The 24542-nt window shown below is 40.2% G+C and overlaps 1 protein-coding gene across 1 annotated transcript in view; it reads left to right on the top strand.

Moving 5' to 3' along the window:
- The window catches only part of LOC149445026 (IgGFc-binding protein-like), a 136621-nt gene that overhangs the window by 75463 nt on the left and 36616 nt on the right, over positions 1–24542 (top strand). The window contains exons 9-10 of the mRNA XM_089654295.1: positions 10348–10437; positions 21274–21518. Coding sequence (XP_089510421.1) covers positions 10348–10437; positions 21274–21518 — 335 coding nt within the window. The remainder of the gene's footprint in view (positions 1–10347; positions 10438–21273; positions 21519–24542) is intronic.

Genomic DNA, 24542 nt, shown 5'->3' with positions numbered 1-24542 from the left:
AAACAACTCAATCTTGGTTTCATCTGTCCACAGTATATTTTGCCAGTAGTGCTGTGGAACATCCAGGTGCTCTTTTGCAAACTTCAAACGTGCTGCAATATTCTTTTTAGACAGCAATGGCTTCCTCCGCGGTGTCCTCCCATGTACTCCATTCTTGTTTAATGTTTTCCTTATTGTAGATGTGTCAACAAAAATGTTAGCATGTGCCAGAGATTTCTGTAGGTCTTTAGCCGACACTCTGGGATTCTTCTTTACCTCATGCAGCATTCTGCGCTGTGCTCTTGCAGTCATTTTTACAGGACCACCACACCTAGGGAGAGTAGCAACAGTGCTAAACTTTCTCCAATTGTAGACAGTCTGTCTTACCGTGGACACATGAACATCAAGGCTTTTGGAGATACTTCTGTAACCCTTTCCAGCTTCATGCAAGTCAACAATTCTTGATCGTAGGTCTTCTCAGAGCTCTTTTCTGCAAGGCATGGTTCACATCAGACAGTGCTTCTTGAAACCAGTAAACCCAAAACAGGTGTGTGTTTTTTAAGGGCAGGACAGGTGTCAGCAACACATCCAATATCATCACACTGATTGGAGTCAAGGTTGGCTCACTCCTGGCTCCAATTAGCTCTGGAAGAAGTCATTAAGCTAGGGCCTCACATACTTTTTCCTCCCTGCACTGTGAATGTTTACATGTTATGTGCAATTAAACCATGGCAACATCTAATGTTTATGTAGTATTATGTTCAGCAGACTGTGTTCTTCTATTGTTGTGACTTGGATGACGTCCAGAACACAGTTTATGCCCAATTCATGCAAAACTCCACATAATCCCAAGGGGTTCACATACTTTTTCTTGCAACTGTACACAAGGACCAGTTTAGACAGGAGCCTATTAACCTACCAGCATGTTTTTGTAGTGTGGGAGGAAACCCATACAAGCACAGAAAGAACATGCTGTAGGGCAGCAATGCTAACCACTAAGCCACTGGGCTTAGGAGGAGGAGTGATGAGGTGCAGGCACTGAGGAGGAAGGTTAGGGCACTAGCGGTGAAGAGGAGCGTTAAGGTGCTGGCAGTGCAGAGGAATGTTGGGGTGCTGGTAGTGGGGAGGAGGAGGGTTGGTGGTGCTGGCAGTAAAGAGAAAGTGAAATTGGTAGGTTTTTTCAACAGGGATTTTCCCCATTGCAAGGGGAATAATTGGAGATCTACTGCTACCACAGGAGAGGGAGTCCATGATGTCCCACTTTGAGGATATGATGTCCGACAACCTCTTTGCAACATTTTCCGAGGGTGCCAGAAACCCCCTCACTGGAGGCATAGCTTCAGGGTGAAAACCTATGACCATAGGCTGCATGCCTTCCACAACCCAGGAGGAAGGACAGGTAGCAGCAAAGAGAGGTGGAAAATTCAAAGACCAAGGAAAGGGCAGGCAGTACCCAAAAGTAAGTGTACATTTCTATGGTTATCGGCTAATAGAAACAAACAAAAAAGGTAAAAAGTGCCCAGCACTGTGTACGCAATGTCTCCAGAAACATCTATTCAGCAGGTGGACAGAGGGAGGGAAAAGTTATATAGGTTTAAAGCACACTCAAACCAGCAGCCCTAGAAAATGGAGGATATCTATATGCTGCAACAATAGAGAACAAGACAAAGGGGCAGGGATCTTTTGGAATGAAAGTGGTGAATTTAATAACATTGAAAGCAAGTTAACTCAGTCATCAAGAAGCAGCAGCACATCTTAGATCAGTGGAGTCCAAATCTGCAGTCTGCCTAATAACATTATTGTTTTGTTTTATTCGCATAGAATTAATACACATGCACTTTCACTGGGCGAATTGCAATGTGAATTTTTTATAAATACACAAGGTGGCATTCTTTACATTTGGAGGAAAAGAGATTTAATCTCCAAATACGGAGAAGGTTTCTTCACAGTAAGAGCTGTGAAATTGTAGAATAGACTCCCTAAAGAGAGTAGATTGTTTTAAAAAAATGGAAACACTACATGATTTGCAGGGGTGAAAGTGACAACATGTTTCACGTTGAAAGCAGAAGTGTTGGAACACTCTTTCGCTTCCGCTGTTTGATGAGACACCTAGCTAATAGGTGGGAAGCCTTACTTTTGTCATTCACTGCGTACGCTGCCAGTATTATGAAGTCATGCCAGAGCTTATTGAGCTTCAAAGAGGGCAAATTGTTAGTGCCACTTAGCTGGTGCCTCTGTGACTGAAGTTGCCAATTTATTTGCCATATTGCGAAGTACAGTATCAAAGCTTATTACGCCATATACAGTTTCCAGGAAAACATTGCCTGATAAGCATAACCGTGGTCGATATGGTCAACTGACAGAAAGAGACAAGGACATTGTGCAGGAATGTGACCCGGAATAAGAAAACTGCTGCAAAAGTAACTGCAGAGCTCAATCTAGTTGCTTGTTTACCACATGATTCACAGGATGGTACTTATATTCCATTGTTTATTCAGACCCATTGGAGCTAACATGTTCATTATATACTGTATATCCAGTATGTTTCCTGGTGACATCTTCTGGAACCTTTTAGAAAAACAAGAGGGGATGTATTCTATAGCAAACAGTTTGAGCTCATCTGTGAATTTATTACATTTTACGGCAAAAACGCAGGGCACACTATGGTGCAAGAACTGTGTTACAGAACAGCAAATGTTTGTTACAGTCATAGGCTGTCTGCTATATCTGGCCCACACATTGCGGGCTGGTTGAGGTTGCGGGAATCACACCTGTTCCCACACCCGCAATCACACGCAACCGCATTTCTCTTGCGAGACGTATGGGGGTGCCATTCATTTTGAATGGCACCCTCACGCATCTCATTCCACAGCACGATCATGGGTGCAGGAACCACAAGGAAACAGCATGGTCTTTTTGACTACGTTTCCCTGGGGATGCATTTTGGAAAAGGTGCATGCACCTTTTCCTTGTGTGAAACGTACGCACAGCAGCTCATTCGCAATAGTGGGCTGCACGGCCATCAGTGTGAACCAGGCCTTTTCTGGGAATGTACTGCTTGATTTCCAGCCGGTCAGTAAAGGGGATAAGGGTCTCACCCACACAGATTTGTTTCCCAGGGATTTGTCAGTTAATCTCTGTGAAAAAATTAATTAGTGGATGAATTGTGTAAAGCTTTTCATATCCAGGCTGATTTCGAGGGCACTGTATATTATCACTGAAATGGATAAAGCACATGATCATGTCATAGCGTGACCTTGACATAACAGCTGAATGAATGGGCATGTGATGAATGGAGTCGGTGGACCAATAAACATGCAAGCATTTTTTTTGTAAGCCCCATGTTGATTGTGAGGACCAAAGAAAATAAGAAATCCTCCAATGTGAGACGTCTCCATTCAATGTATTGCCGGGCAAAAAGATTGGTCTTGTCTGCAATTAACTGAAATAAGATGAGAGTTGGAATGAGTTGGAAGGCAGTCATAATGGGTTTGCAAGCATGTGTATGGGCCTTAATTCTTGGCGTCCGATATAATACCCCAGTACTAGTACAGGGCCTTTTATCCAGGGGGTCTAGCTCCACTGGTGTTTGCCAATTCACCAGTGGGGTGTACTGGGCTGTTGGTGGTTGCCTGGTCTTCAGAGCATCTTATCCTTTTTGGAGGGATTCGTTCGTGCTCCACTACTTTCGACAGGTGCCCATTCCGAATCAGAATTGGACAGGAAGAGTTCCCTGCTGCTTTCATCCGCCATACTGAGGATTTGAAATGCCTCCTCACTAGTTTAACATTTTTTGGACATGGTTGACTCCAGTGACACTGGGAAAGGTATGCTGCCGATGGCGCTGTGTGACGAATACACTGCTGATGGTGGTTGTGTGACAGGTACACTATTGATAGCTGCTGTGCAATGGGTGGATTAAGTTCTAACTACAACTATCCATTTGTCATTGGGAAAATCTCACACAGGAAGAATATTATTTCATCAGTCCTATAAGGACAAAAAGCGAGTTTTGCCTATAAATTTAGGCAAAACATAAGGTGAGCGCATACTAAGATCACACTGCACTTGGATTGAGGGAGTAGTATTTCACATTTGAAATTTAAATTGGAAGAGGACTTTTTATGTGCATTTATATATTGACTTTGGCTCACCATTAGTTTTCACAAATAATCACCAGCACAGCAATGTATTATTATTTTTATATGGTGTTATAGGCAATAGACAATCAATTCCTGCATAATATATAATTTATTTATTTATTTATCAATCAGTTTATCAATTGATTGAAATAACAGTATAAGTTACTATAGATAATTCAAATGGGAGCGTGGCACTATCAGTATATTTATTTTTAGTCACATAGCACTGTTTAATGAGTTGGTGTGAGTGTCAGCGAACCACAGGTGTGTTGTATTTTAGTCATCATTTTTATTCATACAATTAATTAGAAAATCACAGGTTTCTACCATAGAAGCTCACAAGTATACAGTTGCAAGAAAAAGTATGTGAACCCCTTGGGATTACGTGGAGTTTTGCATGAATTGGGCACAAAATGTGCTCTGATCGTCATCTAAGTCACAACAATAGAAGAACACAGTCTGCTGAACATAATACTACACAAAGATTAGATGTTGCCATGGTTTAATTGCACATAACATGTAAACATTCACAGTGCAGGGAGGAAAAAGTATGTGAACCTTTGGACTTAATAACTTGTTGACCCTCCTTTGGCAGCAATAACCTCAACCAAACGTTTCCTGTAGTTGCAGATCAGACCTGCACAACGATCTGGAGTCATTTTGGACCACTCCTCTTCACAAAACTGTTTCAGTGTGGCAATATTCTTGGGATGTCTGGTGTGAATCGCTCTCTTAAGGTCATGCCACAGCATTTCAATGGGGTTGAGGTCAGGACTCTGACCGCGCCACTCCAGAAGGCGTATTCTGTGCTGTTGCAGCCATTGTTTTGTTGAATTACTTGTACGCTTTGGGTCATTGTCTTGTTGCATCACCCATCCTCTGCGGAGCTTCAGTTGGCGGACAGATGGTCGTACGTTTTCCTGCAAAATGTCTTGATAAACTCTGGAATTCATTTTCCCATCAATGACAACAATCCGTCCAGGCCCTGAGGCAGCAAAGCAGCCCCAAACCATGATGCTCCCTTCGCCATGCTTCACAGTGGGGATGAGGTTTTGATGTTGGCGTGCTGTGCCTTTTTTTCTCCACACATAGTGTTGTGTGTTCTTCCCAAACAACTCAATCTTGGTTTCATCTGTCCACAGTATATTTTGCCAGTAGTGCTGTGGAACATCCAGGTGCTCTTTTGCAAACTTCAAACGTGCTGCAATCTTCTTTTTGGACAGCAATGGCTTCCTCCGTTGTGTCCTCCCATGTACTCCATTCTTGTTTAATGTTTTCCTTATTGTAGATGTGTCAACAAAAATGTTAGCATGTGCCAAAGATTTCTGTAGGTCTTTAGCTGACACTCTGGGATTCTTCTTTACCTCATGCAGCATTCTGCGCTGTGCTCTTGCAGTCATTTTTACAGGACGACCATGCCTAGGGAGAGTAGCAACAGTGCTAAACTTTCTCCATTTGTAGACAGTCTGTCTTATCGTGGACACATGAACATCAAGGCTTTTGGAGATACTTTTGTAACCCTTTCCAGCTTCATGCAAGTCAACAATTCTTGATCGTAGGTCTTCTGAGAGCTTTTTTGTTTGTGTAGTATTATGTTCAGCAGACTGCGTTCTTCTATTGTTGTGACTTAGATGACGTTCAGAGCACATTTTATGACCAATTCATGCAAAACTCCACCTAATCCCAAGGGGTTCACATACTTTTTCTTGCAACTGTATATATAAATTCTTTAGTGATCAGCACTGTTGTGAAGAATGTAAAAAAAAAAATAACAGGCACCAGAGCAGTGCAGTGTCACTATGGTAAAATTGTACTGCTGTGGATAGTAATTAAAAATACTGGCTGGCTATAATGATGCCACTGTATGCCAGTGTAGCCAGCCGGTGTCTCTGTTCAGCAGACCAATTGGAACAATGTCACCATAGCAACACTTCACTACTCTGGTGACTGTGATTTTTTTTTTTTGCTTACAAACTCACCAAAGCAGTACAATATCCCTATGGTGACATTTTACAGCTGTGGCTAGTGATCATGTGTAATGGCTGATATCACTGTATTTGAGTGCAGCCAGTCATTGTCTCTTATCACTGCCAAAGCAATATATTATCACCATATTAGTGCAGCCACTTACAGTTTCCTAAGTCACCAACACACCATTAGCAGTGTCAGCAGACCAGTGTAGGCAGAAACAGTGCTCCTGATCACAACCATACCAGACCAGTGCAGCCGGCAACAGTCTTCCTAATTGTTGCCACACCATTCTTAAGTTATGCCAGATCAGTGTATGCCAGAAACAGAGTCCCTAATTGCCACCACACCAATTCCAGTATCACCAGAGCAGTAACTGCCATCAGCAGTGTTCCTGATCACCATCACACTAGTCCCACTTTCACCAGACCAGTGTAAGCCAACAACAATGTTCCAAAAAGCTGTCACATCAGACCCCAGTGTCACCAAAGCAATGTAAGTCAGTAACAGAGTTCCTAATTGCCGCCACACCAATCCCAATGTCACTGGACCATTGTATGTCAGCAACTGAGCACCAGTTCTAGTGTGACCAGAGCAGTGTATGCCATCAGCAGCATTCCTGATCACCATCATACCAGTCCTAGTTTCACCAGACCAGTGCATGCCAGCAACTGTGTTCCTGATTGTTGGCACACCAATCCCCAGTATTGCCGAACCAGTGTAATCCAGCTACAATGTTCCTAATCACTGTCACACCAGACCAGCCAGTGCCAACATCAGTGGTGTTCCTGATTGTTGCCACACCAGCCTCAGTGTCAACAAACCAGTGTAAACCATCAACAGTGTTCCTGATCACTGCAAAACCAGTTCCCCTTTTCTCCAGACCAGTGTAATAGTAAAGATTTGCTCCGTCCACCATTTAGTGACATTTTAACATTTACTGTACAGATTTGTGCATGCAGACAGTGCACATAAGAATATTATATGCCAGCACTGCAATTCAAAACGCTCATTCATAGGTTGTTAAAGTGGATGCAAACCCAACCTCTGAAATATCTTTACAGTTTTTACAGCTGGTGATACTGTTATAAAGATCCTTGTTTAAGCACTTTGTTTAAAGGGGTTACAATGCTCGGCCCCTATCCAACGGTCTCCTGACTGCAAATCTCTTTGTTGTTACAAGCCTTCCCAAAGTAAGAAATAATCTTCTTGCTGATGCACACTGTTCAGGAATATAATGCTGTTTTTATACGAAAAAAAAACACCTTTTAAAAACAATTGCAGCCAGAGACCATTAGGAAATATGCTCATTAAATACATGTGGAGAGGCTGTAAAGTGGCTGCAGGACACACATCAGCAGCATTAATGTGATCAAATCTGTTACATCTGCAAGGATTTCATGCCTCATGCAAATTGATATTTGTTTCTCAATATTTCTAGATATTGAAAGAAGTCATTGTACTTTATTAAGCTAAATGGGAGGATCTGTCTCACAAACCTAGTAGAGCCAGTTCAAGCCTTTTGTGTGTATCTGTTCTCTCAAAACTCACATCAGGTGCTGGTCCTGAAAGAAGCTCATGCAGATACCACACTACAGAACCACAAAAAAAACCACATTCTGCAAAGTCTCTGTCCATGGGCACACCCCTCTGACACATTTCACTCTGATTGGGCTTAATAGTAGTGGTAGGGGTGCCCAGTAATGGGGGGGGGGGGTCACCTATTTATCACAATCAATTAGTTAACAGATTAAGACACAATAAAAAAACATCCATTGCAGTGGTGTCCATGACTCAGAGAGGGATGATATAAGTTAGTGCTAAGTCATTATCAATAAATGTAACCCTACAAGCTTGTCTCTGATGACTAATTCAATGTACCAGCATTAAGCAAAAAATCACCACATACAAAGATACATAATGGTATCTATAAACTATATGTTCAAGTGTCACTATAGCCTGGAGAACAATACTCCCTCTTTTTTGGCACAGTCACCCGTAGCTGTAGGTGAACATAGTACCAAACATTGATAGCAGTATACCAGTCTCAACATACAATGAAAGTGCAAAAAATGCATCAATAAGCAAGATCTAAATTTTGCCCAAATAATAATTTTATTTGTAAATTAAATAAATAAGTATCCAATAGCCTCCACTGCTAAATCTTGTTTAAAAATAAATATAAAAACATTCTAACTTTATTATTCCTAATGCTAAAATCTATATAATACATATTTACTATCTTAGGTACTCACTGTGAAAATGATGTTTTAAGTCAGAAAATTCATAATTTATGATTTCTAACCTATTAAAGTGATACTAAACCCAGGACCCTGCATTCACTATATCTGGTCTCCCACAGTACACACAACATGGAAATGCAATTATTTAGTAAATATAAACTTCTTAATACCTTTTCATATCAGCAGTTAGAGAAGTTTTGTGACTTCAGCAGAGCACTGGTTAAAGCTTTCAGGAGTTTTCTTTCTGCTCTAGGAGGATGTGAAACTCCTGACCCTCTCTCTGGACAGTGCTGATTGGCCCTGTGCTTATCACATGCACTCTCCCAAGAAAAAAAAACCTGTCAAGCAATACACACCAAACTGAGCATGTGCATTTGACTACAGATTCAGTCTGTATCAGGTGGTCATTTCTACAAGAGGGGAGGCAGAGATGACAGGATCAAATAGCCTTTTTACACAATGCATAGGAATGACCCCTTAGGTTCCACAGTGAGTATAACAAGCATGCTTTACTGCATATACAGACTGATTTTACTGTTGGGGGTTTAGTAACACTTTAAGCTAACAAGGATATGCTGTACCCAACAAGAAAAAAAGAGAGAGAAAAGAAAAAGGGAGGGTAGTTGAAGGATAGATGGGAAATTGGGGAGGGAGAGGAGTAATGGATACCACTGCACATTGTTTAAAGCCCAGCTATTTTTGATTGTTTCTTAATCTGTTAATGGCTTGTGATGTATAAATGCCCTCTGCTCCTGGTCTCTCCTACCTCTATGAGTAAACCAAACCAGAGTGAAATACATTAGAAGGCAGTGGCCATGGGAGGGGTCTGTGCAGAATCCCTTGCTTATGAATAAACATAACAGTTGGCATCATCAAAGTGCATGATGTGTTTTGTAGTAGGAGGATACTAACATTCCATCGATGTATTATAAGAAAGATTGCATTTTTATCACCCCTGTATGGCCAGCATGTAGATGGGTACAGCATGGTGGGGCAGCAATAAGAGACACAGTAATGTGCAATATAAAAGTTATATAGAAGAAATGCAGCAACAGTTCACAACAACCCAGTGGGCAGACTACCCAACCCGGTGCACTCATGGGTTCTAGCAACGTGACAAGAGCAGACTGAGAGGGGCAGAATGCTACCTGGCCACCTTGTGCCTAATCAAGAAGGTATCCAGAAGAGTTGTGACCCCACGCTTTCCCTCCTTGTCAGGAAGCCAGTTGTGTCCCTAGCAAATGGGATACCTTTCCCTATGCTACCCACTCATATAAAAGTACACCAAACCAGGGAGCCAGGGCCTTAAATGGGCTCTGTCTGACCCAAAATGGCCACCAGAGCCACATGGGACAACAGAATCAAACCAGATTGCTTCCCCAGTGACCCCAGGAAACAATAGAGGAACCCTGTTCTCCAAGTCTTCCTCTCCAACTGCAGAACTGCTATGGTTGAGCGTGACCTGCCTACAAGCATATTACCTCACTCCTATTAGCTCCAGGCCCCTCCTATTCCATCTGTATTGTAATTGTACTGTCCCCCTTTACATTGTAAAGTCCTGTGTAAACTGTTGGTTCTATATAAATCCTGTATAATTATAATATTAATTACTAGAAAAGCTAACTGCAGTACAATTAATGACACTGGTAGGGATGCTTGAAATTATTCTCCAAACTGTTTTAACTTTTTGGAAAAGCAGTGAACTAGTCATACTGTATGAGCAGGAATGAGATTTGTAGGAGATCTATACCATACCATGCAGGAATTTTCATTTAAAATTATGATCTGATTTCTTAAGATGTACAGTGATATTATTAACAAAGCTTTCTGTGAGAGACTTAACTGAATTAGTTATAATTGTAATGTGTCAGTATGAATGAAAATCAGTATACCTAGGAAGTCTCTTTCACTTTCTTATTTTAATGACATTTTCATTCTGTGATAAGTTACTATTTTGACATGAAAGCCAATTTTATATAATAGATTCATTTTTAATTTTATTTTTTCATTTAAAGGGATAAAAAAAGAGGTTCCTAGTGCAACAATTGCTATAAAGCTAGCGTCTCCAACCTTTACAAAACCAACTTCTCTTCGAGCTATATCAGGTATGGTTCTTCTTTCGTTTATTTTCCAATTATCACATGTGTTTTATTGTAAAAAATATACATGCTGTTTTGAAAACTAAAGTCAAATCTTATTAATTGAGCACATGTATTAAAGAATTAGTTTTTCATGACTGGGTACTGTCAAGTGTGGCTGGGATATTTGATCATCAGTGCAGTCTGCATACATATTGGTATAGAAGACGACATTCGGGTGACTACCCGATACATGATGCCACAGCTGATCTGGTACAGGGAAGCACATAAATGAGACTCTTGGAAAGCTTGGAATACAGGACTCACAGGAATGGCAGGAGACAGGAGAAACCTAGCAGCCGTGGGATGCAGATATTACAGGAACACTGAAGTAACAATATGTATGAGGAGCACTGAGGTACAAAGAGGTCCCAGGGAATGCGGGTACACAAGGAGTCTAGGACAACAATTATACCTATTGGAATCGACAGGGGTAGAGTTAGGGTTGCCACCTCATCCCTTTAAAATGGAACACATATTAATTATACAGATTCTGCGGCTGATTAAGGGGGTAATTAAAATCACTTAGTGTCTTATCTGCATTAAATTAGCATCAGAACCTGTGTAGTTAATATGTGTTCGGGTTTAAAGGGATGAGGTGGCAACCCTAGTTAGAGTGAAGGTGAGTGCCCTAGGAAGGGCCAAGAAGCAGAGTCTAAGGAAAGGCCTGTTTTTTTCCGGAGCTCCTAAAGGTGGTGATGGGTTGCGCTTTTGGCGATTGTGGTACCCACCTGAGGAGGCAGCTAGTGGGAACTAAGGACTGATAAGCAGTAGAAAATCCCTTGCAGTGCTGAGATGCAGGGATCACAGAACAGTAGGTAGCACAGCTCAGGTGTACATGGAAACATAGATGTGACAGGCAGGTTAAAATAGAAAGGGAAATGGCCTGGCTGGGTTGGGTGTGTAAATAATTGAATTGACAGCAGGTGGTTAACCAGTCCTGAACACAAGTTTTGTAGAATAAAAAGTGACAGCCAAATCTTACAAATTAAAGCCATGGAACTACATGTACTAGCATGCCTTCTGGCCTTTTGGGATAGAGGAGACAGATCTGTAACAAGTTTATTATACATTTATTAAACTCTGAAATATACTTCTACTAGTAATGAGAAAATGTATCCAGGTTTGATTCACAGGGGGTTGTTGAGTCCTGTCTGCAAGAAAAAAACCTGAACATAGCAATGAATCCCATTGAAGTCTATGGGGGGACAATGCTTGCTGTTAAAATATGGCCACTTAAGGGGAGGGGCTAAAAAGCTGATTATTGTCAAAAGGGGCACAGAAAACTGGGCACTGCCATGGGGGACACAAATCAAAAACACATTTTTAAAAATACTGTACAGTGAGTCCTTTTAATGTGTCTTCAAGGGTAATATTGAAAAATACATATTTTTAGACAGAATCAGAATCAGTGACACTTTGGTCTGGCATCACTTCTTTTGGATGTGTAATTGATTTTTTTAACTTTTGTATTTAACTTGGCTACAATACATCATCAGCATTCTAATCTGATTAACACCTTCCCGCCCGTCCTATAGCAGATTGACAGCCAGACAGGACACTCCTCCTTCCGAGTGGGCATCATATGACGTCCTGGTAAATAGAGCTTTCTTTTGGTGGTATTTTATTACCACTGAGTTTTTTTTTGTTAAATAAACAAAAAAAAAACCCAAACCTTGAAAAATAATTTGTTTTTCTTCTTTTCTTTTATAAAATTTTGCAAATAAATAATTGTTCTTCATAAATCTAGGTCAAAATGTATTCTGTTACATTTCCTTGGTGAAAATACCTCAAATTAGTGTATATTATTTAGTCTGTAGGACTCCAGGACAGTAGAAATACCCCCCAAATGACCCATTTTTGGAAAATAGACAGTTCAAGGTATTTAGTAAGAAGCATGGCAGGTTTTCTGAAGTTGTAATTTTTTTGTCACAATTTTTTGAAAATAAAGAAATTAAAATAATTCACAATATATTTATTTATTTATTTTACATATTGTCACCAGTCCAGCGCAGCATTATCATATAACTGGTGTGGCAGTGATCAGGGACACTGATTGGTGACAGTATGTAATAATAATATATATATTTTTTCTATAATTTTCTTCTTTTTTATTACATTTTTTGTCTTTTTTTTTACTATTTTGGTTTCAACACACTGTGACCAGAGCAATACAACTTTGCCATAGTAACATTGTACTACTCTGGGCAAGTGGTCACGATTTTTATACACTTTATACATTTTTTTACACTTTATGATTACTAATACCAATGTATTTAATTGATATTAGCAACCAATTTTACTGACTGAAACTGATTCATTCAGTCTTTTGTTGTGATTAGCTGTGATTGGGCAAAACTCATCACAGGATCTTGCAGCAGTGTTCAGTAGAACAGGTGTCTCCCTGTGAAGGTTTTCCCTCATCACCTGTTCCACTGAGAACTGAGGCAAAAGATACCAGAAAAACATCTAGGCCTGGAGTGGCCATAACTGTAACCAATCTTTTTATAACTCAAACTGTAATTTTATGTGTTTAAGTATTTCTAATGCTATTACAGTACAAACATATAATTATTTTTGTAAAAATTGTATGAAGAACCTCATGTTGATGTGAACTTGTGACTGTCACTGTATTAGTCCTACACTACCACACCACATCATCAATGTCCTTAGAAACATTACCAGAAGAAATATCCAGTGCTTTACATTTAGGCTTGGATACATTTTCAAATGTGTGGTCATACATTGTGGTATAAACATGTTTAAACATTTGCTTAGTTATTCTTCCTGGACCACTCTTTGTTGACTGCAGTCCTTCCAACATTGGAGTGGAAAGTTTGTTCCTAAGATCAGTTTTCATTAACTTCACAGATGAAATCAAATGTTCTACCGCAGCTGTCCCATAGGGAAGGGAAAGCATAATTTTTGCAAATTTAACCAGATGTGGTAATTTAGATATTTTTAGATTACCCTGACGGGCCCTGATACAGCTTTGTCCTACTATGTACCAATAAGAAACATATCACTCTGAGCAAAGCAGTAAAATCTATCACTTGGTATTAAATTAATTTAGTATGCAGTGTGTCAAAATCAGATGGGGGAATGATTTGTAAAAAATGCTGTAGAAAATGTAGTTCAATAATGTCCCCAGAATTAGCAGCAGACTGATTCTGTTTCCCATGGGCATCCATTGTTTAATGGCAGTTTCTGCTTTTGTGTAAACGTTGCTGTTTGGACCATGAACTGACGAACAGCTGAATCATCTACTGTAGACAGATGTTCCCTTCTTTGGTATCCAATAAAAATGCTGTCTGTTGGTTTGAAGTGTGCACCATTAGTGTTGTCAAATGCAATCAGTGCGTCATTTTAACGGGAAACCAACAAGTTTGGCCTGGTAAAGTAGCCCATAAGACTTTTAAGGAGTTGGCAGTACTTGAAGTACAAATAAGGTAACACAGGAGAATTTCTCTGAAAAATTTGATTGAATTGGGTGAAATTTGGCAGAACTGCGTGAAGAAATAGAAAGTAGCACTTAGTGATAGGATCCTGTTGCAAGAGACTTATCCTTTCCACAGTTACCAAGCAGTTTTTCATCATCACATGGCTGAAAATAATTTAACAGGGCTTCATATTGATTGAAAACACAGTTGACACACTCAAGCAATCAGCAGAGCCTGATATCATGAGGAAGGCCTCTCTTACACCTCTGGCTCTGGCCCCTGGTAGTGTAAACAGAAGGTGCAGGAGTGCAGAGTGGCGCAATTGCCTGCAAGTCTTGCTAACGGCATAGCAGGTTTCCACGCTGGGCAGGTGAAGTAATCAGGGGTCTTCAGTAAGGCAGGCAGACTGGCAGTGGACTGAAGTAGACTGGTACTGGCAACCACGGGCAGATGAGACAGTTGCTGGTAGAAGACTGTGGATCAGCAGGAACAGCAGGTTGGTAGGCAGGTACTGGTGACAGCAGGTAAAGTAGCAGAGTCAGGCAAGCCGGGCCATACACAGGCAGGACAGATCAGGTACAGGGACACAGGCAGAAGCGTAGTCAGGGTACAAGCTAGGTCTGGAACCGATCAGTGAAGAAGAAGTCAATGGAACAGAGTGGAGCAGAGGTCAGAGGACAAGCCGAGGTCAGTGCAGGCAAAGTTCAGAGGGTAGTCAGGACAAGCCAGGCCAGCAACTGGAATCAGGATACAGGATCACAAGAAGCTTTAGTAAGATCAACAAGGCAGTAGAACTGTTTCTGGGTTTTACCAGCATCTTCATCAAAATAAATGGCTGCCATGGCTAATTTTATGGTTGTTGATATATCTGTAGTTTCATCAATCAGTAATGAAAAGTGACAACAGGACAATTTTTTTGGCACAACCGCTCTTTATTGAACTTGCTAATGGTGTTTTTGATTATCATGGACCCTTTGATATGCCTACAACAGAGGGAACTTGCCAATTTGGAGTCTGAAAACTAGTCAGCCATGCCATTATTAAGATCATCTAACAATCGTAGTGGCAGATTTTTCTTGACAATTAAATTAACTATTTTCAACTATTTTAAATGTAGCACTACACCCTTGAGGTTTTCTTGAGTAATAAGTTTGGGTTCCCTGGCAATCTGGACACCCAATGGAAGCTCACCCACTGCTGACACCAATGTAATCTGATGACTCAGATAATTCATACTGTAAAATGGACTCACAGAGTAGGATAAACCAAGATAGAGTTTATATTGAATTGCAAGATAACTGGGTCAAGAATAACAAGATAACATTTGTTTGAGGCATAACTCTGGTCAAGGTTAGCAAATATGAACCAAGGTGTATTGACATGCACAATAAACATCAGTATTTAATGGTAGGCCTGCTTTCTGAGATAAACTACTGCCTCCAATCTGAGGAGTCTAATGGCCCCCAGTGAGCAGAAATGGATAGCAATATGTGGATAAGCTCACAAAGGGTCCTCAGTACTAGAAGGCAAGGGTTAGGTGTGAAAGAAAAAGATAATTCGGTATATAATGTACGATGTTCCCTTTAAGAGCTCTGTATTGTCTTTAGCACACTCGTTGGGGTCCAATAGAAGTGTGGCTGTGTCTAGGGGTAAATATGGGTTCCTTAGGGTAATCACTCCCGGTGGATTAACAGGCAAAATAAAGATTTTGCACTTCTCATCAATGATTGGTGTAGGATTAATTTACAGTACTTCAGTAATAGAAAGATCTTGTAACAACAGACAGTAACACAGTGGTATAAATGTTGGAGTTGAAGATAGTGTTCCTCTTAAGGCAAAGCACAAATGGATAACAGCAAATATCCTGCTGAATAAATCAGTCACTTGCTTGTTAAGTCAATGGGCACTTGTCACACTAACTCTGTAGCATTGTATCCTGAGATTAAGGTGGATGATCTCTGTGGTATAAGTGTTCCTCAGCAACACCGCTGGCTTGAGTAGGCCGCAACCTGGCACTTGTGAACTGCGTTCACTATTATGGAGGAATGTGTAATTGTGGCAGTTAAGCAATGTTCACTATGGCAGTGAGGTGCATTGGGTTTCTTTCACTCAATCACTTTAAGAAGATGGTTGCAACGGTTTGCCATACACACAGAACAAGAACAGTCCTCGGCTCCTGTGGTTCAGGCCCGAAGCTCCGCTCTCTCTCTCTCTTTCCTGTTGTCAGAGTGTTCAGCTTGCAGCACAGTAGGCTGGACCATCAGCGGACTTCTACACTCTCTCTCCCTCCAGCCTCCGCGGCCTAGGCCACCTCTCCAGCAGCAGCACACCTCCTCTCTTTCTATTTACTCCACACTGACTCCACTCCTGTGTGCAGGCTTTTGCTATTTATGTGTCCCCGCCCATGTGCTATGACTGCTGGGAAATGTAGTCCCAACATACTGCTTCTCAATCAAGTCCTGCTGTACAGAAATACAGTCCCCACAGTTCAATGCTATATGGGATTCCGATCTGCAAACCACCACCCAGTAGTGTCCCTTTACTATATTGCAGTAGTAACATTTCAATGGGTTACATAAATAATTATGTTTTTATTTTTGAGTCAACACTTCTGATTCTGTGCTTTGTTTAGGAAATGTAATCATTCCAGAGTTGGCTTGCCTGGCTGCAGCAATAGACGTGTGTATGTAACTTCCAGCATGACTACGGAATTATGAACACCACCATGTGCTATGCTGAACAATTTTGTGCACAACAGACACCTTGCGTTTTGTTTTGAATCATCATCTGCTGATAAGCAATTTTGAACTGCAGATCTATTAGCCATGAGCCCAAGGAGGAACAATGACTCAATTTCTTGCGTTTTTTGCCAGGAGGCTCAGGCTTTGCTTCTTCAATACATTTTATTTGTAAAGTGCAACTGCACTACACACACTGTGAACTAAAACACACACCCTGATCTGTTATGCTACCAACAGAAGCTGTTAAATGTGTCAAAATTTAAACTGAAATCAAAGAGCCCTTTAAAATCTTGTCATAATTCTCTGGGAAAACTACGGCTAAACCAACCCAGACTGAGCCCTCTTAAATTTCAGTAACTGTATAACCTAACCTACTACCACCTTGTGTGCTGCAGATGGCTCTATGAGAAAAGTCAGGAAAGCTATAGTTGTTAATGAAAACTAATCTTTTGGAACTTTTTGAAAAATGTAATCAAAACATATTAGCTTCAATTAGAGATGCATCACATGTGAAGATTGGATTGGAGTCTTGGAAAAGAAAGAAAGAAAAAAGAAAAACCATGTAATTTGTCTGTGTTGCCCACTTGCTTTATACAATAGGCTGCAAAGACAAAATATGTGTGTGCTGTATTAGAGCGAAAGATAACATTTACTGTTAGATGAACTGGTTGTCTAATCTGGTGGTGTATGTAGAGCCATACAGCTGGTTTCTCAATGCAGTGTAGACTTTTCTAGGGAAGAAACTAAACAATTTATCAAAATACTGTGACCTAAATGACAGTCCCCAGACTCCCAGTCCCTCTTCACCCAAGTTCCCACACACATAAACAAAGTAGACATTTACAAAACACTGTCTTCCAAAAATTACCTACTTAGCAGAGGACAGAGTTCCAATAAAAGGGATCCGGAAGGAGGTAGTGCCAGTGGCTGCTCAATAGCAGTGGTGTGATTGTCAGTCCTGGAGAACAGCACAAAGAGGGAGAAGGAAAGAAACAAACATGACACTATAGCAAATAATTTCTTGAGAAAGCACACTTCAACAAATTGTGCTTACTGTATGACATACAGTAGCTGTATGAAGCCAAAGGGTATGCTTCAGAACAGGAGTTGCAGCAAGCAGGAGGTACTTGTGCTTATAGTGAAGGCAGATAACAGACCTTATGTTTAATGCAGTTCCAGTGGTGGAACAGGCTGAGGCTGGTCAAAGCAGCGTGACTGGGAGTCCAGGGAGAGAGGGAGAACTCCAAATATGAGACTCACTGGAGCAGATCATTTCTTGAGAAAGCATACCGCTTCAAATTGTGTATTTGCCTAATGCTAAATGAAGCCAAAGGGAATGCTTCAGGAGGAGTTGCAGCAGGGGGTGCTTTTGCTTGTATTGAAGGCAGACAGCAGACCTTATGTTTGGTGCAGTTCACTTGATGGAAGAAAGGCTGAGGGCAGCAGGCAAAGCAAGGTGTTGGTGGCAGTGGTGAAACAGGCTGAGGCTGGTCATAGTGGCATGACTGGGTGTCCAAGGAGAGGAGAATCAACCTATGGCACAAAGAGGGAGAAGGAGAACACCAAACATGAGGCTCACTACAGCAGATCATTTCTTGACTAAGCACATTGCTGCAAGTTGTATATTTGCTTACCATGATATGAAGCCAAAGGGAATTCTTCAGGAGGATTTGCAGCAGGCAGCCAGGCAGGCGGTACTTCTGCTTGTAGGCTAGTAGTTGACCAGGTGCTTGGTACAGTTCACTTGATCTAAGGAGGGTAGCAGGCAAAGGCAGTGGTGGCAGTGGTGGAACAGGCTGAAACTGGTCAGAAGTGAAGTGACTGGGAGAGTAAGAGTCCAGGGAAAAGAGAACCAATCTACAGCACAAAGAGGAAGAAGAAGAAAATCAATCATGAGACTCAGTAGAGCAGATAATTTCTTAACAAAGCACACCACAGCAAATTATTTATTTGCTTATTGTATGATATGAAACCAAGGGAATGCTTCAGGAGGATTTGCAGCAGGCAGATGATACTTCTGCTTGTAGGAAGACAGCTGACCTTGTGTTTGCTGCAGTTACAGTTCAATTGATCCATTAGAAGGGCAGCAGCAGGTAGGCAAGATGTTGGCAACAGAGGGGGCATAGGCCGGTTAAAGCAGGCATGATTGGGAGTCCAGGGAGATCCATAGCTTTCATGCAAATTGCAATAAATATACCGACTGGTGGTGGGCACTGGGAACAGGTTTTCTGATCACTGGTGTGGCTGTGGTGGTGGCTGGGCCTGGGCATGGGCAGGCAGAACTCAGGAGGCCAGGGCAGAGGTCAAGCACCGAGAACAGAGCAGACTGATGGCTACTGAGCAAGTGACCGTGACTGACCGTGCAGAGTGGCTGGGTACCTTCTTCCACCAGAATTGCTGTGATGCAAATGGTGACTGGCAGTATATGGGATGTGGTTTTATGCACGCCGAGTGCTGTACATCATGATATCATACAAAATGCTCAGACCCAATTTGACACCACTACACTCATACGAGCCAAAACATGTGCAGTTCACAGTCAGCCCAAATTTTATTTTTTTACGGACAGGTTGTAAATAAGTATACCAAGGGAAACTGTCCATAAATTGCAGATGTTTGGCAACCCTGATGGTTAGTAACAAGTGAATGCTGTACTTAAAGTACTCCAAACTTCTTAAAGGTCCTATCAAAATCAAATAAAAGTCTAAAATAACCACAATAGAAATGAAAATCTTAAAATACCACCCCTTAAACAAACTTATATTTATTAAGCGAAGTCTTGCTGCACGAAAAATTGTTTAGAAGACTCCCCCTCAGCAACAAAAACATTAACAATATACCCCCAAAATAAATGAATACCCCAAAATAACACCTCCTTACATAAAAGCTTTGCAGAAAGTGAGGTGATTACTACAAGGATTACTACCTTGAAAGTGAGAGTAGCGGGAGAAATGTCTATGATGGTGGAGGGCATTTCTGAAGCACAGACAGAATCAGATTAGGTCTTATTTAAGGAGTAAGAGGCTGTTTCTGAAACAACAGAGAAAAGGCAGAAACCTTTAGTAGTGCTGACAACCAAACTTAGTCCTGAGCTATCAGTTTTCATACCCACCATCACTATTTTTGACTTTGTGTTCTACATTGTTTTTTACAGATTTAAATGTTTTAATTACATTTTTTGTTAAATTTGTTTTAATTATTCACCATAAGGCTGTCCCTGCTATAGTCAAGCAAATACAGGCAGGGATGGCAAGGCTGTAACTAAAATGCTTAAGGCCCCGTTGACACCTGAGTGCTGTGGAATTCAGGAATGCTCAGTTCAGGAGTGCGCTATGTACAGAGCACAGGATTCAGGAGTGCGCTTTGTACAGAGTGCAAAGTTCAGGAGTGTGTTATACACAGAGTGCAGAATTCAGAACAGCGCTATACACAGAGTGCAGAGTATAGAAAGTGCACTATGTACAGAGTGCAAGGTTGAGGAGTGTGCTATGCACAGGGTGCTGAGTTCAGGAGTGCTCTATGTACAGAGTACAGGATTCAGAAGTGCATTTCATACAGAGTCAAGGGTTCAGAAATGTGCTATGTACAGAGTGTAGAGTTCAGAAGTGCGCTATGCACAGTGCAAGGTTGAGAAGCGTGCTATGCACAGAATACAGAGTTCAGAAGTGCATTATGCACAGAGTGCATGATTCAGGAGTGCGCTTTGTACAGAATACAGAGTTCAGGAGTGCACTATATACAGAGTGCAGGGTTCTGAAGTGTGCTACGAGTGTAGAGTTCAGGAGTGCATTATACACAAAGTTCAGAATTCAGGAGTGCGTTATGCACAGAGTTCAGAATTCAGGAGTGTGCTTTGCAAAGAGTGCAGAATTCAGGAGTGTGCTTTGCGCAGAGTGCAGAATTCAGGAGTGCGTTATACAAAGAGTGCAGAGTTTAGGAATGCACTATGCATAGAGTGCTGAGTTCAGGAGCGCGCTATGCAGGGCTGTTGTTAGAAACCATGGGGCCCCATACAGCCAACCTGACAGGGCCCCCTCCCCCCCAAAAAAAACACAGTTTACTACACTTCAGTTATGAATTAACATGGTGAGTGATCAGCACCAACCACTCATTGTGTTCATTCAGGAAAGGAATGGGCTGGTAAATGTGACATATTTACTGGACCCTTCCCTCACTCTCCAGCCTGAAAGATCCTGTTGTGTGCCTGTAGCTTCATATAAGAATTGGTAAGCTGCAACTTAATACATTTTTGCTTTTGGATTTATTCCTGCTTTACAACAAACTTGTGCTTCACACATGCAGGACAAAATAACAAGTTCCCTTTGACGGCTAATCCACAAACAATACACATCTTCTTTACCCCTTTGGCTTGGAGCTTACACAGGGCTTCTTCTCCTTTCTCTCTGTGGCCAGATGGAGAAGCAAGGTGAAGGGAAATTAAGGGAAAGTATGTGCATTTGGGGAGATTTAGGATGAGGTTGAGTGTTGGCAATATGTTATATAGCATAGGGGTATGAATGCATATTTGGAATTTCAGGGAGTTTTTTGGCACCAAAACTATCATATCACCTTGCTCAGATGTCCCTGTAGCTAGCATATAATTTTTTTTTTTTTGCCTGTAGGAGGATCCTGCAGTGGATATGGTGACCCTCATTACCTTACATTTGATGACTATTTCCACACATTCATGGGGAATTGTACTTACACACTTACGAAGCTCTGTGAAGCCAGCAGCAGCTTGCCATATTTCAATGTGGAAGTTGGACATGAATACAGAGGAGGAAACACACGGGTATCATATGTTAAAGAAGTGACAGTATATGTTCACAGTTACAAAATAAGCCTGAAAAAACAAAAGCTTGTGACGGTAGGTTTTTAACAACTTTCTGTATCTTAATATTTGTTAAGCAAATGTGAGACATGAACAGTATTTAAAAAAAAAGCTGCAATGTGAGTAGCAATGCAATGAACAATTCTGTTCTGTGGTTTTAAATGACAATAATGGAACCTGTATAGTTTGTTAATACAGCAAACCATGCAGAAATATAAAATGCACAGTGTATCTTTCATTCAATTTAGTGCTGAAGATGTGTGAAGTGAAAACAACTTTCAATGCCAGTTTATATTAAATATTAAACTGACAACAGCTGTCAGAGGTGGCTGAATATTATCTATATATTTGTTCAATGTAATATCCAGATGAATACCAAATATTTGGTACCTGATACTTGCCGTATTCTGGTGATATATACTGTACCAAAAATTCACAAGAATTTGAAGGAACCTCCGGGTAGGCCAATAGTGAATGGCATTCAATCGGTTCTATCGAGACTTGGTCAATATGTGGACTTCTATTTACAGCCGGTAGTGAAAAGAACTAAAGCTTACTTATGGGACATGAAACATCTAATTCAAATATTAGAAAAAATTGAGGGTTATCCTGAAATAATTCTAGCAAGTGCAGATGTGACTTCATTGTACACCATCATTGACCATGATGGAGCGATGGAGGCTGTGAAGTGGGGTCTTGAAAAATATAGTGAAATCCAACGAGTACAAAGGAAATTTTTATTAGAGTGTCTAGAGTTTTGTCTCCTACATAACTATTTTTGGCACAATCATACTTTCTTCCAGCAGATTAGGGGGGTCGCGATGGGGGCAAGGTTTGCCCCCAGTGTTGCCAATTTGTATATGGCCCACTGGGAGGAGGAAGCCATTTATAAACAAACCCCACATGAGCTTATCTCATATTATCGATATATTGATGATGTAATTATCATATGGAAGGGAAGTAGCCAATCGTTGATTGATTTTTTGAATGGATTGAATAATAATGTAAAAAATATCAAATTCTCCTGGACATATGATAATGAAAAAATAAATTTCTTAGATCTCAACATCATCAACCAACAAGGGAAGATCTGTACAAATACCTATTTTAAGGAAGTGGATCGCAATGGATTCATACCATCAGACAGTTGTCATCACCGCCCATGGCTTTATAACATACCTAAGGGCCAGTTAGTGAGATTGAGAAGGAATTGTTCTGAAAAGGAAGAATATAAGAAACAAGCTAAGATTATAGGAGATAAGTTTATTAAAAAAGGCTACCCTGAAAAAGAAATAGAGAAGAGAATAATTGAAGTTCAAAATATGGAGAGGGAGTTGTTGATTGTGGACAAGAATAAAAAGGAAAATTTTGATAGTCAAATGGCAATTATTTTATTCTATAACGTCCATCACAAGAAAATTGAGAAAATATTTGCCAAACATTGGTCTATCCTTAAAACTGACCCTGATTTGAATAAAATTTTGGGAGATAATCCAAAATTTATATATAGGAAGGCACCTTCCCTTAGGACGAGACTAGTAAAAAATGTACTCGATCCGCCAGTTAAAAAGAAGAGTATCACATTTCTTGACCAAGTCGGTTTCTTTCCGTGTCAACACTGTTATGCATGCAGAGAAACAAAGGGTAAAAATGGCAAACGTAACACTTTTAAGGCTAATTATGATGGTACGGTATATAGGATCAAGGATTTCATCTCATGCCACACAGAGGGAGTAGTATATGGCCTCGAATGTGAATGTGGTTATCAATATATAGGAAGAACAAAAAGGCCTTTGTGGAAACGCATGAGGGAACATATGCAAAATATAAAAAAGGGGTTCCCTAAACATAGAGTTTCCCGGCACTTCCTTAAGCAGCATAATAAAGACCCTTCAGGACTTAAGTTTTGGGGTATACAGAAGTACGTATGTCATTGGAGGGGGAGTAATAAGATCAAATCCCTGAGTCAGGCAGAGTCTAGATGGATGTACATTATGCATACGCAGGCACCATATGGCCTTAACATTGAGTTTGATCTAATTTGTTTCATTAGTGATTTTTAAAGTTGAATTTTTTTAAACGATTGTTGGCTCATCTGGTAATACATTTTTAGAATATGTAATATATATAGATTTTATTAATATAAGCTTGGTTAAAGTGATATTTGATTAGTGATTATTTGTAAACCCAAGCTATGGCTATTTGTGCATGTCACACATATTTTACAACATACCATTTTAAAAATATTTTTAAATAGTGATTTAATGTATTCTATGATTAATTTTGTGTTGCCATGTAGATAATACCCTTTTAACTCAGTTGTTTTTTTTTTTTTATTATATAACTTTTTTTTTATTTTTATTTATTTTTATTTAATTTATTTATTATTTATTATTATTATTTTTTATTGATTTTTTATTGAAATTTCTTTCTTTTTTTTCTATATATATTTTTTTCTTTTTTTCTATTTCTTTTTATTTATTTCTGTTCTTATTTTTATTTTTATTTAATTATTTTCTTAACTTTTATTTATATTTTATATTTATTTTTATTTTTATATTTTATTTTTTATTTAAATGTATAATTCTTTTGGGTATATATATACTCCCAATATGTAAGTCCATTAAGATCCACTAAATAGAATTATTTTTAATATTAATATATATCAAAGTCTCAGGGGTCATATTAGTGTATTAATAAAGTTGTAAATGTGGTTTTAAATTTTTTTTTGAGTATTTTAATCCACTTTATATTTGAATGTATAAATTATCTAAGGAAGGGTATTGTAGGCATAATCTTTTACTCAGCACTAGAGTATAACTATGGGGTAGGATAATATAGTCCTATGTATGTGAGTGCAGGACTTCAACAAGATGTCCGCCGTAAGTCCGCCCTCACTATGGAATTCAATGAGGCTTTCCCTTATAAATACAATCGAGTCACCAGGGGGCGGTAACCCTGATAAAGTCACGATGCACGTGACGCAACGCGTCGGTTCGTTATTCCTGGTGACGCATGTCCGGACGCCGCGGCCATATTGGATTCCCCAGTGCATGCAGA

Source organism: Staurois parvus, unplaced genomic scaffold, assembly GCF_062004578.1.
Source record: "Staurois parvus isolate SC_StPar_1 unplaced genomic scaffold, SC_StPar_1.0 ptg000750l, whole genome shotgun sequence".
NCBI classification, from domain to species: domain Eukaryota; kingdom Metazoa; phylum Chordata; class Amphibia; order Anura; family Ranidae; genus Staurois; species Staurois parvus.
The sequence above is the reverse complement of the archived record's forward strand: the minus strand, read 5'-3'. Positions and strand labels throughout refer to the sequence as shown.